Source organism: Carcharhinus amblyrhynchos, chromosome 28 (genome assembly GCF_965287045.1).
Source record: "Carcharhinus amblyrhynchos chromosome 28, sCarAmb.v2.hapA, whole genome shotgun sequence".
Lineage (NCBI taxonomy): Eukaryota > Metazoa > Chordata > Chondrichthyes > Carcharhiniformes > Carcharhinidae > Carcharhinus > Carcharhinus amblyrhynchos.
In genome coordinates this window covers 29306179-29322714 of record NC_137351.1, presented here as the reverse complement: position 1 = coordinate 29322714, position 16536 = coordinate 29306179, and the positions used below count along the sequence as shown (strand labels likewise).

At 43.9% G+C, this 16536-nt stretch overlaps 1 protein-coding gene across 4 annotated transcripts in view; it reads right to left on the bottom strand.

The window, feature by feature from the left end:
• Positions 1-16536, bottom strand: part of sh3gl3a (SH3-domain GRB2-like 3a) — a 121242-nt gene that overhangs the window by 9284 nt on the left and 95422 nt on the right. For 3 of the 4 annotated variants that reach the window (XM_080214200.1, XM_080214202.1, XM_080214201.1), the window contains exons 3-6: positions 8752-8824; positions 5149-5292; positions 4278-4411; positions 800-958 (exon numbers count right to left, since the gene is read on the bottom strand). In XM_080214200.1, coding sequence (XP_080070326.1) covers positions 800-958; positions 4278-4411; positions 5149-5292; positions 8752-8824 — 510 coding nt within the window. The remainder of the gene's footprint in view (positions 1-799; positions 959-4277; positions 4412-5148; positions 5293-8751; positions 8825-16536) is intronic. The other variant, XM_080214203.1, reaches the window with a different exon arrangement.

The window sequence follows — 16536 nt, the reverse complement described above, 5'->3', positions numbered from 1 at the left end:
ACAACTGAATGGCTTACTAGGCTATTTCAAAGGGCAACAGAACAGAGAACAGTACAGCACAGGGACAGGCCCTTCAGCCTACAGTGTTGTGCCGAACATGACGCCAAATGAAACTAATACTTTCTGCCTGCCCTCAGTCCATATGCCTCTATTCCTTGCATTTTGGAGTGCTTATCTAAAAGCTGCTGAAACACCCCCGCCTGCGCCACCACTCCCAGCAGCGCATTCCAGACACTGACCACTCTGTATAAAAAAGCTTGCCCCTTACACCTCCTTTGAACTTTCCCCCTCTCACCTTAAGCACATGCACCCAGTATTAGTAAAGTGATTATTTATTAGTCACAAGTAAGGCTTACATTAACACTGCAATGAAGTTACTGTGAAATTCCCTGAAACATTAAACATTTCAACTCTGGGGAAAAAAATTCTGATTGTAGAAGAGTCTAAACTGTAGGCCAGACTGGTTCCTTGAAGGATAGTAGTGACGGAGATAAGTTTTTTGCGACAATCCATTAGTTCCTCATCATTGTTACTGAGACCAGCTTTTTAGCTGAATATATATTCATCTTGACGCTGAGGTGGGACTTGAACTCATGCTCCCAGAGCATTTGCCCTGGCCTCTCAATCTCTTGTCCAGTAACATTATTGGACTATACTACAGGTCTGTTATTTAAGATTAATAAACTGAATCATACTTGGGTAGTTTACGAGATTTTCTGGGCAGCTGGTTTTATTTAGCTGCAGTAGGTTCACTGCAAACGCGAGTGGTTCAGTTCATATGCATATTTTGTAAACTTACATCATTTTCCAAAAAGTTGAACATACTGATCTCAGCGAGCTCTTTCGATTCTTCAAACTTGTCTACAGCTTGTCTTATCTCTTCATCAGGGATCTTACCATGACGCTTCTTTTTGTAATCATAATCTAAGCGACGACCTTCCAACTTTTTTAAATGATGCTGATAAAAATAAGAACATGTTGTGAGTTCTCCACGTGTCAAGAAATTTATATTTTCCAAACATTTTTTCAATTTAGAACTCGTTAACTACTTCCTCTAAGCGGGGGGGAGGGGTTGGAAAGGAACTTTCCAGAGTACATTTTTCCTCATTGATTCAGGGTTTTTTTCTCTTTTTTCTGGCCTCTCTTGGGAAATTAAATGGTTGGTGGTGGGAGGGGAAGCGGTGGTGTTGGAGCAGGGGTAAACTGGTAAGAGGAGGGAAGGACAGATATCTTTGGTTTTGATGATCCAGCCATGGCGGCGTGACGGACGAGCTAGTTCTTTTTCCACAAATCAATTTTGCACGCACGTTTCATGCCTCGCAACACTTTCTTCTTAAATTGAAATATGATGGACTGCCACTCATACAAGAAAGGTACACGGTCGATTTTAATCTCCATTACCTTTTGAAAGCAGCACAGATGTGACATAATGGACACTGGACTTAGCTAAGTCCTGACTGGGGATCACCAACAAGGGTTCCCATCCAAAATGTGGTGATGGGGTGGAGGAGTGGAAGTGGGGGGGGGGTGGTGGAGGAGTGGAGGGAGAGGGGGAGACATGATAAACACTTTGAGATGGGAGAGGGGTGACAAAAAGTAGATCTCTGTTAATGCTGTTTCTATCAGGCTTACATCAGTTCCTTATCATACCAAAAGGATGGCTGCCAATCTGAGTTCAGCTGTACAAAATTCCTACAGTGCAGAAGGAGCCCATTGGGTCCACTGAGTCTGCACCAACTCTCCAAAAGGGCATCCCATGCAGGCCCTCATTTCCAGCCTATCCCTGCACATTCAGCATGGCCAAGCCACTTAATCTGCACACCTTTGAAGTGTGGAAGGAAATTGGAGCAGCTGGAGAAAGCCCACACAGGCATGGGGAGACTGTGCAAACTCCACATAAAGTCATCACTCAAGGCCAGAACTGAATCCAGGTCCCTGGCACTGTGAAGCAGCAGTACTAACCATTGTGCCAATCAAGTCTTTGCTTTGTTTTGCTTCAGGATAACTTATTCTAACTGTTTTTTGCTCTATGCGCTCATCAGGAAGATAGTTGTAGCAGTGAGCCATCGTTTGCAAGGACCTGTGACCACAACCTAACATAGAATTGGTTCTACCAGTGGCAGCGCTAGTCATCTGTAATCTGAAGCCTTTCTCCACTTCCTTGCAGGCATGTGTTCAGTGCTATGGAACGCTGAACAGGGCTATATCCTACATGAGTCTCATGATGCTCTCTGCTTCAGTAGTCTTCAAGTATCTGTCAGATTCTGAACTGCGCTGTCACTTATCTGTAGATCCATGTTCACACAGAAAGTTACACTGTTCTTTATTTTTCCCTTCTCCTCTTTGCCCTTACCTCAGTCAACCTTAGCAGAGATGTGGAGATGCCGGTGTTGGACTGGGGAGGGTACAGTAAAAAGTCTCACAGCACCAGGTTAAAGTCCAACAGGTTTATATGGAATCACGAGCTTTCAGAGCACCGCTCCTTCATCAGATGGGTGGAGGTAGGTTCACAAACACGGCATATATAGGCAAAGACACAACTGTAAAATAATTACAGATTGGAACGTGAATGATCTTATTGAATGGCGGGGCAGGCTCAAAGGGCTTGATGGCCCACTCCTGCTCCCATTTCTTATGAATCTGTAATTATCTTATCGTGATTCCAAATAAACCTGTTGGACCTTTGCCTGGTATCGTGAGACTTTCTTCTTACTGAGCCTTAGCAAAACGTGCCAATGGTGTAAAAAGCTTTCTGTGCCTTTCCCAAAGAATTCCAGAATATTTGCTTCTCAAAACTGATCCTGTTTAATTGTCTTCATTCCATGAAATTTAATTTCTGTTAATTTTCCACTCCCACCATTAGTGTGCACCCGGACGTGTGTATAATTATGACATCAAGTTGATGGCAGAGAAAGTAAAAATGCACTATGGTTTTTCACTGGCTCCTGGAATAATCAGTACCTATTCCTGACCAATTCTGTTAAAACATGACGATCTGGCATGAGTCATGTCAGTGAACGATGTGTGCTCTGCACCACACCAGCTCGCGGTGACACTTGCTTTTTTTTTTAAAACTAGAAACAAATTGAAGAATATCAGTTTTGCAGGGGCCCCCCACACAAAGTAAGCATAAAACAGAAAGTGCAGAGTTCATTTTGATAATGGTCTGATTTTAAATGCTTCCATCCGTCATTCTAAGTATTTAAGTTTTAATAGAAGAAATTCAGGAAAGTCAAGTCTATCTTAGTTCACCTTCCTGCTGCTCCAGCAGTTGTATCATGTTTCCACCAGTTCTATTTTATTTTAATTAAATTAACTGCAGTAAATTCTGAGATCTTTGAGAAACCCTGATATTGGCAGGAACTACAGGAGTTCTGTAGGCGAAGGAGAGGAGCTTTGATTACAAAATCAAAGAACAAAGAAAATTACAGCAAAGGAACAGGCTCTTTGGCTCTCCAAGCTTGTACCAACCATACTGCCTGAAATCTGGATGCCACTGTATGCTTCAGAGTTTGAGTTCCAGAGTGGTGCCTTTTCTGACAGGATCCCCTCTGAAAAACAGCCTCATTGGCCAGGTTTGGTTCTCAGTTGAGCAAGAAGGACCTCGAAGCAAGTTGCCACTGGAGGCACAGGTAAGGAACCTGCTGCTGTCTTAATGAGCTGGGAGCAGCAGCAGTGCCCATTCTCAGGAGGTTTGCATGCTGGGGATATGGGGCAGGTGTGAAAGGGCGTGACAGCAGGGGAGGGGAGGGGAGACGAGACGGGAGACGAGACAAGACGAGACGAGACACTTCCACACCTCTTGGTCCACAAACCAGAGCTGTAAACCGCTCAACCTTTCTCCGAAGGTCAGGGAAACCTGACTGACCAGGGTTAAAGCTGTGAGGCATATTAAATGGGACGTTCCCATCTTTGGGGAGTGTGAACTTGCCTGTCCTCCCCCTGTTCTGCCTCTGTCGAACCCAGTGTGGGTGGGCTGTAAGCAATGGCATTTGAGAATTCTAACGTTTTTTACATCTCACCTGACCCTGATCCACCCAATTTTTTGGGTGGGGGGGGGGGGGGTTAAAATTACCTGCTTCATTTTATGCTATAATAGATTAAAAGAATAGTTTTTCTTTAAATTCATTTACAGGTTAACTGGAAGCTTTTGAAACACGTTGTAGATCAAAGCACTTGATGGATCAATAACTATTATGATATGATATTGCCATTATCTGTGGTTTCGACTGTCACACCAAATGCCAATTAAAATTAAATATTAAAATAAAACTCACCCCAATCTCTTTCAAGTCTTTTTCTTGTAATATTTGCAGTGGATCAATAAAGTTCTGTTTTACGTCAATGTCAAGGGAGTCCTTTACTTCTGCCATTTGTTTCAAAGCTTCACCAACGTCGATTAGTGCAGGGCCTGAGAAAATCAGAGAGAAAACCATATAATCTAAATATAAAATGCAACAGAAAGGAATGTTTAGGAGAGATTTCAAGTTCAATTTTTTAAAAAATGTATATATATATTTTATACAGCTTTTTACAAAGTTGTCAGAAAGGTATCTCTATTGCAAAAGCTGAGTAAAGTAAAAGTTTATTTATTAGTGTCACAAGTTAGCTTACATTCACACTGCAATGAAGTTACTGTGAAAATCCCCTAGTCACCTCACTCCGGTGCCTGTTCGGGTGCACTGAGGCCGAATTTAGCATGGCCAATGCACCCTAACCAGCACGTCTTTCGGATTGAGGGAGGAAACGCACGCAGACACGGGGAGAACATGCAAACTCCACACAGACAGCAGCCCGGGAAGCTGGGAATTAAACCCAGGTCCCTGGCGCTGTGAGTCAGCAGTGCTAACCACTGTGCCACCGAGCTGCCCCATAATATGTGCCGTGTGCAGAACCATCGCTCTTGAATCACAGTTGGACAAAATGATGACCTTAGGAATGATCTGTGGACATAATTTTATCACCAAAAACTGTTATTGATCAAACCCCACTGCATTCATTCTCCTTGCAACCGCGCCAAAAATAAAATGCATGGTATCCTGAAATGAACTTTGTCACGTTTATAAGTTGTCGATTGGGCTCGAATAAATAATTGCATAAATGGAAAACCGCGTACTGCATTACACAGAGCGTCACCGATTAACCCACCAAAATTGGAGTCGTCTCCGAGATCCTTTCCATTTCGGAGCATGCATTCCCCCAATAGTCCTTCAGGCTGAGGATAACCTGTTGTTTTCACCTGTCCCCGGATCTTTGACATGGTGTTCAGCATACCTAACTTGGCTCTGTAGGCTTCAAAATGATATTAATCATTTAAGAGACATTAATGCAACCTGTAAATTTCAAAGTGGGGTATTAAATACAGCGGAGTTTCCGCGGAGAAATCTTTAATTATCCTGGGGCTTTCAGATGTTTTTATTTTGTCTAATAATCACGCCATTAATATGTAATTTTCTGACTTGGCACCACAGGCTGGGAGCTTTGCCCTCTGGCTAGACACGCATGATTTTCTGACCATTTTATAATTAAAGGTTGGAAAACTCTGCAGCATGTGACTGAATTTCTGATGCTTGCAGCCTGAGGGGAGGGCTCCCCACGAGCTAAAGATGGTAGAGTCACTGAAAATTATGCATTTACCAGAAGCAAACTAACACAAAAGAAAATTATGTGCAGTCATTCCCGATACAAAAAAAATCCAATTCTTATTTTCTTACCCGAGTACAGCAGAAATTTATTATTCGACTTTAACGCAATGCTATAAATGGGGCCAAATTAAATTATCTGCCCATTATACACCATGATTGGCTTTGGTTTCCACTGAAGTTGACAGAAGGTAAAACTGGACGGTTAAATAACGGGTGGCTAATTTGATATTATCTGTAGCACAATGCACCCCATGTTACAATTACCCCTGTGAGCTCTTCAAATTCACATTGTTAGGGAAAACATGCACAAACGTTAGTGAATACGATAATAGCATGTTTCGCAAACTGTAATGTTCAGTTACATAAATGTTTTGCGAGTTACTTTGCATTATATAAAAAGCATGAAGGCACAAAGCACTGCTGGTCTGTGTCCATGATCAGAAACATATCAAGATTCTTATCCTGACATACTGCTGTGGGACAGTGCTGATTACAGGCCAGAGTTTCTCCAAATGGAGCGATAGAAAATTGGCTGACGACTTATGTATGCTCGTTACTGAATAGTCTCTGAACGATATTAGCCAAATCTGAGATGTGACCACCAGGAGAATTAGCTCCAATAGCAACGAAGCTCTTGAGCACAAATCCATTCCTTTTCTCTGTTGTAAGGTGTTGGGCACAGTTCAGTAGGTCTTATTGAAGTGTTTGTAGTCTTAGATAGTTTAACAGTACTTATTAACTAATAGAAACTATTTACAGAGGTACAGTAAAGGTCTAAGCTAGGACCTGTGTCCATGCTTGCTTCTACACACTGCTCTATCCATCACTATACTGGCTCCAAGGTCCAGGTCACGTGATTCCTACATCACTGTGGGCAGTACTGTGTACAGACTTTTTACTGTGTTTACGCCAGTCCAACGCCGGCATACCCACATCACGGCAGTACTGTACTCAGCCCCTTTATATACTACACTTGTGCCATGTCTATATTTACCTATAAATGACCTATATTTACAGGTCATCCCAAATTATCCCATGTATTTACAATTTTACTATTAGTCCGTTCATAGGTTCAGGTGGCCTGGAAACCTTCCATATTTTGCTCTCAGTACAGTCGAAGGAGTGGTAGGCTCTGTCGCTGCAAATAATCTTTGCTGAATCAGAGGTCATTCTAATATCCAGATGTCTTTCATCCTATTTTTTCATTCTTTGGCATTTAATCATTCTGTTGATTCTTCAGTTGTAGTGATAAATGGCAGTTGACTTGTCTGTCTTACAGGGGTGAACTGTGGGCTTGTTCCTATAGGGTATTTTTCTCTTCTTCCTTCTTGGGGCTTGCCGTGAAGTCCACTAGGATGGAAGATGGTTCTTCCTTGTTGAGTTTTTTTTTAAATGGTCAGAATGTAGGTGGCACAATGGTTAGCACTGCTGCCTCACAGCTTCCAGGGATCCAGGTTCAACTCCTGGCTTGGGTCCCTGCCTGTGTGTAGTTTGCAAGTTCTCCTCGTGCCTGTGTGGGTTTCCTCCGGGTGCTCCGGTTTCCTCCCACAGTTCAAAGACGCGCGGGTTAGGTGCATTGAACATGCTCAATTGCTCCTTAGCGTCCTGGGATGCATAAGCTAGAGATATTAGCAGGGTAAATATGTGGGGTTATGGGGATAGGGCCTAGGTGGGATTGTTGTCGGTGCAGACTCGATGGGCTGAATAGCCTCCTTCTGCACAGTAGGATTTCTATGACTTCTATGATAATGCTCTTTTGATTTTTTTCTTCAGTTCCAGAATTTTAACTTTCTTCTGCAGTCTCTGCAAGGGATTGAGTTGTTCCATCTACTGTCCCCATTGTGTACAGTGCCACACACAGTGGGGTACATCTTATTGAGATATTTGCAATCTGAGGAAGTTCGACAGTAATTATTCATTACCTATTAACTAAGTTTTTAACTACTATTGGGTGGCATGGTGGAACAGTGGTTAACACTGCTGCCTCACAGTGCCAGAGACTTGGGTTCAATTCTTGGCTTGGGTCACTGTCCGTGTGGAGTCTGCACCTTCGCTCCGTGTCTGTGGGAATAACCAGGTCCTCCGGTTGCTCCCACAGTCCGAAAGACGTGCTGGTTAGGGTGCATTGGCCATGCTGAATTCTCCCTCAGTGTACCCAAACAGATGCCGAAGTGTGGCAACTAGGGGATTTTCACAGTAACTTCATTGCAGTGTTAATGTAAGTCTACTTGTGACACTAATAAACAAAATACTGGAAACTATATACACAGTTACAGTAAAAAGGTCCAAAGTAGGACCTGTGTCCATGCTTATTGCTATGCACGGCTCTGTCTAATGTTACAGTGACCCTGAGTGTGGGCTTTGTACTCTTTTACATCAGTATACGGCTGTGCCGTACTGAGTCTCACATTTACCCTTCACGTGTCAGACCCTTCTACGATCTTCTCCACCTCTCTCCCTTTTGAACACCTCAGTTAATTTGGCATGTATGATTTTCTGGGGTAACACATCCACACTGGCACAATTGTTTATGCAAGGATGTTATTCCTGGGTTCACTTTGTAAGTAGGGTCCACCCCCCAAAACCGCTCCATTTTTCAAGCCATGCAACAACCTGGTGAGCTGGTCACCAGATGTTCTTGGAGGGGTGCATCGTAAGAATGACTGCCCAAAATTGAACAGAAAATTCGAGAAGTACAACCAACACTACGGATAACTGCAACTGAATTTCATTACTTTTATACATCACAACTTTGTGATGAAACCCAATACCTTCTTTGCTTTATTAATCTTGCAAATTTACTTGTGTTGGCACGAGTGCCTAGACCCCTAAACTTTTTTGTTCCCAACCACTTGCCCAGAGCTTTTCCATTTAGATTGTAATCCCATCTGCCATTCTTGCATCCAAAATTTAATATCAAACTAAATTGCATTTGGCAATGTCCCTCCCGTTCACCATATCTACTGAAACATTCTGTTCTCAAGTTGTCAAATCATAATGACACCTACCCTAGTGGTCAAGAAAAGTCTTATTTCTCACCTAAAAGCGCCAAAACAAGAAATTATAATGCAAAATGAAATGTATATTTTTAAGTTTCTATTCATACCTGGATTTGGCTGCAAGTACTCAGTGGTTTTAGACAGAACCTCTGCCACGGCTTTGCTTGTAGCTTCTATTTTCTTAAAATAAGGACAAAAAAGAGTTAATTTGAAAATGAAATATGAACGTATGCAATGGTTATAGTCAATACATTTGTATAAATCATGTGGTGAGTAATATAGTGCAAGTACTTCAAGTTCTCGGAGAGCACATTACCACTTATCATTGATAAGATCTACGCTCAATATTTTTCAAGATAACTTCTCAGTTGATTATTTTTTCATTTAGAAATCAGAGCACTTTCCATCATTGCAATTTCACCCCACTCATAAATTAGTTACAGATCTGTCAACCAGAGAAAGACTGATGTATTTAGAATATTAATATCCAATATTTTAAGTGCCAGGTTTCTTCATTGCTATTTAGTTAAAGCAAGCAAACAACAAATGTGAGCTTCGTTGGTGGAAAACAGGGTGAAAATATGGGAATAAGTTCAAAGTTCAAAGGTTTCAAACTCTGCTACATGGATCTAAAATTCTGTAATAGCTCAGATCAATAAAGCGCACAGATAAATCTCTGGCAAGTACATGGGTTATTAAATATTGAAGGGGAAGCATGCTTTGGACAACAAGTTGTGTAGCGAATGCCAATGGGGCTGATCTCCCACTTTCTTCTAAACTTAAAGAACAAGAAAAAGTACAGTGGAGGAACAGGCCCTTCATCTCTCAAAACCCGTGCTGATCATGATGCCCTAATTAAACTTTAAAAAAATTCTGTCCTTACTTAGTCTATATCCCTCTATTCCCTCCCTCTTTATGTACCCATTCAGATGTCTCTTACATGTTGATAATGCACCTGCTTCCGCCACCTTCTCTGGCATTCCAGGCACCCACCACTCTCTGTGTGAAAAACATTCCCCTGCAAATCTCCTTTAAACATTCCCCCTCTCACCTTGAACCTGTGCCCCCTTGTAATTGACACTTCCACCCTGGGAAAAAGCCTCAGAATAGTCACCCTGTCTATGCCTCTCATAATTTTGTCAACCTCAATCAGATCTCCCCACAGCCTCCGTCTTTCCCATCCTAATTTATTCAACCTCTCCTCATAGCCAACATCCTTGATGCCAGGCAACATCCGGGTGAACCTTCTCTGCAGTCTCTCCAAAGCTTCTACACCCGTCTGGTAGTATGGTGACCAGGACTGCATGCAATACTCCAAATGCGCACTCTATAAACAAGGAAAATTATGACACTGTCGCAGTGTAAGATTGTAACCCAGGCTGCGAACATAAGAAAAAAGTAAATAAATGAAAAAGTTGCTACGTGGAGAGAAGTGTTTCATGGATTCTAACTGAAAATGTTATAATTATGGAATAATATTCTAATTTTCTTGGTTACAAACTTGTTTGCAGAATCATAGAGACCAATAGTGCAGAAGGAGGCCATTCAGCCATCGAGTCTGCAGCGACCCAATCCCACCCAGGCCCTAATCCCGTAATGCCACGTATTTACCCTGTTAATCCTTCTGACACTAAGGGGCAATTTAGCATGACCAATCCACCTAACCCGCACATCTTTGGACTGTGGGAGGAAACTGGAGCACCTGGAGGAAACCAATGCAGACACGGGGAGAACATGCAACACACAGACAGTGACCCAAGCCGGGAATCAAACCTGGGTCTCTGGCTTAAGAGGCAGCAGTGCTAACCACTGTGCCACCATGCCACCCCTAAGACTTAGTTTGATTGCCTGGGGCTGATGGTGCCCCAGGTCATGATCTGCGTAGCATTCTTCATTGATATCATGATATAAAAGTCACACGGGACAAGTAGCTGCGTATATGTATTTCTGCCCCTGAGGGATCAACAGAGTCTGTGTAACACTATTAGAATTGGAGCTCCATGGATTAATCCCAAAAATATTTTAAACATTTCATTTGTTGTATGGCCTGATAGCTGTCCAATATCACAATCCCTGTGCTCGGATTCATAAACGTTGAAGAAAAGACTCTGGAATACATTGAACACTTCCCATACCTGGCAGCCATCTCTCTCAAAAGGCTCCACAAATATTCAGGCAAAACTCTTACAAAATCAATTCTGATAGGCTGGGCTCAGTCATTTGTGCAGTCCTGCCTGCAAGGTCCTGTTTTCTCAATTCTCAAATGGCAAATGTTCCAGGCGAAGGCAAAAAAAGTAGCTGGAAAGTCACTCTGAAGTTCTCCTTAGTGGTGTCAGCATTGACCTAATGGCCAGGGAGGAGTTTGTTACCAATGAGAGGGTGGTGCAGCAACAGCAGCATTGGTGGTTCAGTGGTAGAATTCTCGCCTGCCACATGGAAGGCCCGGGTTCAATTCCCAGCCAATGTAAGAAGAGTGTTTATGGGCGGCACGGTGGCACAGTGGTTAGTACTGCTGCCTCTCAGCACCAGGGTCCTGTGTTCAATTCTGGACTCAGGTCACGGTGTGTGTGGAGTTTGCACGTTCTCCCCATGTCTGCGTGGGTTTCCACCTAGTGCTGCAGTTTCCTCCCATGGTTGAAAGATGTGGGGGTTAGGTGGATTGGCCATGCCAAATTGTCCCGTAGTGTCAGGGGAATTAACAGGGTAGGGAAGTGGGATTACAGAGATAGGGCCTGGATGGGATTGTCGTCAGTGCAGACTCAATGGGCCAAATTGCCTCCTTCTGCACTGCAGGGATTCTGTGATTCAATCTTTCAAAGTGGCGCCAAGTGGCACCACCAAGCTACTTTGATCCACAGCGTGATCATGATATCAACGGGATACAATGATTGTGAGAAGGAAAAAGGAAACAAACTCTATAATCCAGATCCCAATACTCGGGGGGCGTTCAGCTCATTGTGCACAAAGATTGGTAGTTGAGAATTGACCATGGCAGAAACTTGCAACAGTTGATGGACATATCCACAAACTGAGGAACAATTGACGATGACCATTTTCAGAAAGGATTGCTATAGAATTCAGAGCTCAAAAGGAACACAATGTAACAGCCAGAAAATTAATTCAAGATAAAGATACCATCTCAAAAACCAAAATAAACCCACTACCCATCATCTTATAGTAAAAATGATGATCCATCTTGGCTTCCTCCGGATGTCAGTCTCCAGCCAATTCGATACACTCCACATGATATCAAGTAACTGCTGAAGGCACTGGATATTGCAAAGGCCCAGACAGTGTTCCGGCGATAATACTGAAGACTTGTACAGCCACAACATCTAGCAAAATGGAAAATTGCCCAGGTATGCCCCATCCACAAAAACCTTGGCAAAAGCCAATATGGCCAATTACTACCCTATCAGCCTACACCTGATCACCAGGAAAGTGATGGAAGTATGAGGCATTTACTCATGCAATAACCTGATCATTAACGCTTAGTTTGGGTTCTGCCAGGGCCACTCAGCTCCGGACCTCATTACAGCCTTGGTCTAAACATGGACAAAAGAGTTTAATTCCAGAGGCGAGGGAAGAGTGACAGCTCTTGAAATCAAGGCAGCAGTTGACCGAGTGTGGCATCAAGGAATCTTAGCAAAACAGAAGGCAATGAGAATCAGGTGGAAAACTCTTCACTGGTTAGTGTCATATCTAACACATAGAAAGATGGTTGTGGTTGTTGGGGATTAATCATTTCAGTCCCAAGAGCTCATTGTGGAGGCTACTCAGGGTAGTGTCCAAGGCCCCCAAGGCTCTTGCCTGACCTATTGCAAATTGTATGTAATTATGGGCCTTGACATAAAGAACACCTATTACTTCTTGGATGAACTTATGCGGGGAAGCTTCAGAGATCCCACAGAAGTCCCCAGTTAAGCCCTGAAAAGAGCCACTAAAGAAAGAGCGCTGGTAACTTTTGGACCCACTGGCAACAGACTTCTTTTCAATCCCTGTGGCATCAACTCCTGCAGAATGTAGCAGGCGTGAGCCATGGAATCCCTGGACATGCAGAGGCACTGAAAACACTGTTAGAAAAGATACACGTGTCCTGTATGCCCTTCATCTTGCAGGCTGCCTAGGCATTATATTTCACCTTCTGTATGCGAAGTGGGCTCTGCTGTTCCTTGGTTTTGAGGGTAAAGCCATTCACATTGGTGAGCCTGTCACTGCCATCATAGTCTTTTCTTCCTGTATCATAGAATCCTACAGTGCAGGAGGTCATCATTTGGCATCTCACCTGATGAAGGAGCAGCACTCTGATTCCAATTAAACCTGTTGAACTTTAACCTGGCGTTGCGAGACTTGTATTCTGTTGTGAAACATGTAAACCTAATTGCATGTTGACCTGCTCGAATGATCCAGCCAATGGCGATGATTCCCTTGGGTACCCATTTTAATGGGTAGTTATTGCATTAGATTTTACGTTAAATATGTTCCCAACATTGCACAGTGGAAAAAATAGCTCGTCAATGTAGGCGTGGCAGCATTATCGTAAACTGATTTTATGATATTCCAAAACTGATTTCCGCACACTCATGATATGTTTCATTCCTGCCAGCCATGGTGTCCATCTCAGACAGGAGCTGAAAGTCCCAGCTATGGTCACTCAATGTCCACAGCCCAGTAGATCACCTTCCTGCCTTTTTACTTTATTTGAATAATTTGCAGACTATAAAAATGTTCAAAAATGAACATGTAGAACATACATGTAGAAAGATTTCACAGTGATTCAAAAGTGTGGATACTATTATTAAACAAATCAGCAACACATATTTAAACCATACAAATGCAGCTGGACATGCTCTGGTTAAATAGCTATCTTTCTGGGCAACACACGCAGCACAGTGGTTAGCACTGCTGCCTCACAGTGCCAGGAACCCAGGTTTGATTCCCGGCTTGGGTCACTGTGGAGCTTGCATATCCTCCTTGTCTGCGTGGGTTTCCTCCAGGTGCTCTGGTTTCCTCCCATAGTCCGAAAGACTTGCTGGTTAGGTGGATTGACCACACTAAATTCTCCCTCAGTGTACCCGAACAGGCGCCGGAGTGTGGCAACTAGCCGATCTTCACAGTAATTTCATTGCAGTGTTAATGTAAGCCTACCATTAACAATAACAAAATAAACTTAAATTTAACACTCATCAATCTACAAATACATAATTTACTGTCTTAGATCATAAGCAGGATGTGAGTTTTTGTGGATACCGGATGCAATGAATTTCCAGTTACTGTGAGCAAACATGACAAGCAAGTGAAGATGTATTTGGGTATCCGAGGGAAGAAAGGGAAGATTGGTCCATCACCCTGGACCACAATTGAGTAACGCCTCTTAGCGGCTAGTGATCTCCGACCCAACTCCCAGGGACACTCCTTATTTTTATTATTCTACTATTGCTAGCCCAGCTTTCAGCATATGGGTCCAGAGCTCTGGAATTTCCTGTCTTCATCTCTCTCACCTGTCTCCTCCTTTGAGGCATGCCTCTTTCACCAGCTTTTGCCCACCTGACCCAGTATCACCTTCTGTGATATGCCATTAAATTTTGTTTGATAACATGCCGATGAAGTGCCTTGTGACGTTAAGGACACGTTGTAAATGTAAGTTGCTATTTTCCTTTTGCCCCATCAGTCGGGCGATAAATTGTGAGGCAGGCTTTAGGGAAAATGTCTACAGAAGTTGGACGATAACGTCCCTTGCATCCCCGCCAGAAATTTTGTCAGGGCAGCACAATGGTTAGCACTGTTGCCTCAGTGTCAGGGACCCGGGTTCGATTCCCAGCTTGGGCCACTGTCTCTGTGTCTGCACATTCTCCTCTTCAGGGTTGCTCCAGTTTTCTCCCAGAGTCCAAAGATGTGCAGGTTGGGTGGACTGGCCATGCTAAATTGCCTCTTAGCATCAGGGGGACTAGATAGGGTTATAGGGATAGGGTCTGGGTGGGATTGTGTTCAATACAGACTCAATGGGCAGAATGGCTTCCTTCTGCACTGTAGGATTCCATGATTCTATGACCTGGGTTCGATTCAGGCTCGAGTGGCTGTGTGGAGTTTGCACATTCTCCCCATGTTTGCGTGGGTTTCCTCCGGGTGCTCCGGTTTCCTCTCACAGTTCAAAGATGTGCAGATCAGGGTTGATCGGCCATACTAAAATTGCCCCTTAGTGCCAGGTGGATTTACAGGGTAAATACATGAAGGAGAGGGCTTGGGTGAGACTGCGGTCAGTACAGGCTTGATGGACTGAATGGCCTCTTTCTCACATGGCCTTATGTGACATAAACAAGGGGTCACAGGTTCAAGGTGGGTGCGGGGGGGCGAGGTTTAACTCAGATATCAGAGGTGTTTTACACAGAGGGTGGTGGGGGCCTGGAATGCATTGCCAAGCAGGGTGGTGGAGGCGGACACACTGGGATCGTTTAAGACTTATCTGGATAGTACATGAACAGACTGAGAATGGAGGGATACAAAAGAATGGTCTAGTTCGACCAATGAGCGGTGCAGGCTTGGAGGGCCGAAGGGCCTGTTTCCTGTGCTGTACTGTTCTCGGTTTCTGCACTGCAGGGATTCAATGATTTTATGATTCAAAAGTTACTTGCTCTATGAAGGTAATGATCATGTATTTGCATTTTATTAACAGGAGATGGCACTCTTAATGTTTTAGAATAAGCTTGCGCGAGTCAGAGTATTAAAACAGTACCATTGGGTTTGGTATGATACAGTGACTACACTGAACCACAGAACGCTGCAGTAACAAAACAACCATCAGCATGGTGCTGCTGTCTTTCTCCATATGAGCGGCCTCATCCAATCCCAAACACCAATCACTTTCCAAGCACTTTATTTCCAAGTTGTTAATTAATTCACTTTTGAAGAATTTATGGGACTGGGTGTTACGGCAGCTGCCTCCCCCCCCACTCCCCGCTCCTCAGCAGGTTTTGTCAAGGTGTGTGGGGGTGAATGGGTATCAATATCTCTCTCTCACACACACACACACACACACACACACACACACACACACACACACACACACACACACACACACACACACACACACACACACACACACACACACGTATACTACAAGGGATGGCAAGTCCAACACATTCCCACCCAGCCTCTAGCTGTCCGTCATCAGACAGCAGGTGGGCAAGTGCCAAGATAGGCAACAAGCCCACCACCATTTTTAAATAATTAAGGGTCAGCCGAGCTGGTGAACGACTCATTGACCTGTATAATAAATGGCCTGCATTCTTCAAACAGTTGATGGGCAGGCAGGTGAGAGTGGGCAAACTGGATTGTACAAATATTATTGTCAAGATGGAACGGAGCAGGTGGAGCAATCGCAGGCTTTCCTTGGCACACTACTACCACCTCCCTCCCAAAAGATCTCCCCACACCCACCCTTGTTCTTGCTCATCTGGCCACCAAAAACAGCCCTCCCACACCCTTCCCCAAGCTGCTGAATCATTCCCCATCCAAGACCGCTGATGTACATAGATCAGGATGCTAGCCTTCGCCCAGGGTTCCAGCAGTGACCACTTCTGAGTTCTGGTGCTGCTGGTCTATCAGATTGTCCTCCTACCAGGGTGCGGAGGTCTGACTTGTGGCCTGTTTCGCCCTCTGGCAGCACGTCATGGCTACAGGGCCAGCTTCTCTTAACCACGTCAGCTGCTGACTGACTCTTGAAATGGAAGGTGGGAGTGGAGATGGGGAAGGCGCAACCCCCAATCCCTCCCTTCTGAAACTCTGTTTCAGCCTGCTTGTGCCAGCTGTCTCTATACTCTAGCCACTGACTATGTCAAAAGGCACTTAGCTTTCTTCTAAGCTCCCCTTCAATTATCTTCTTGTGTTTTGAT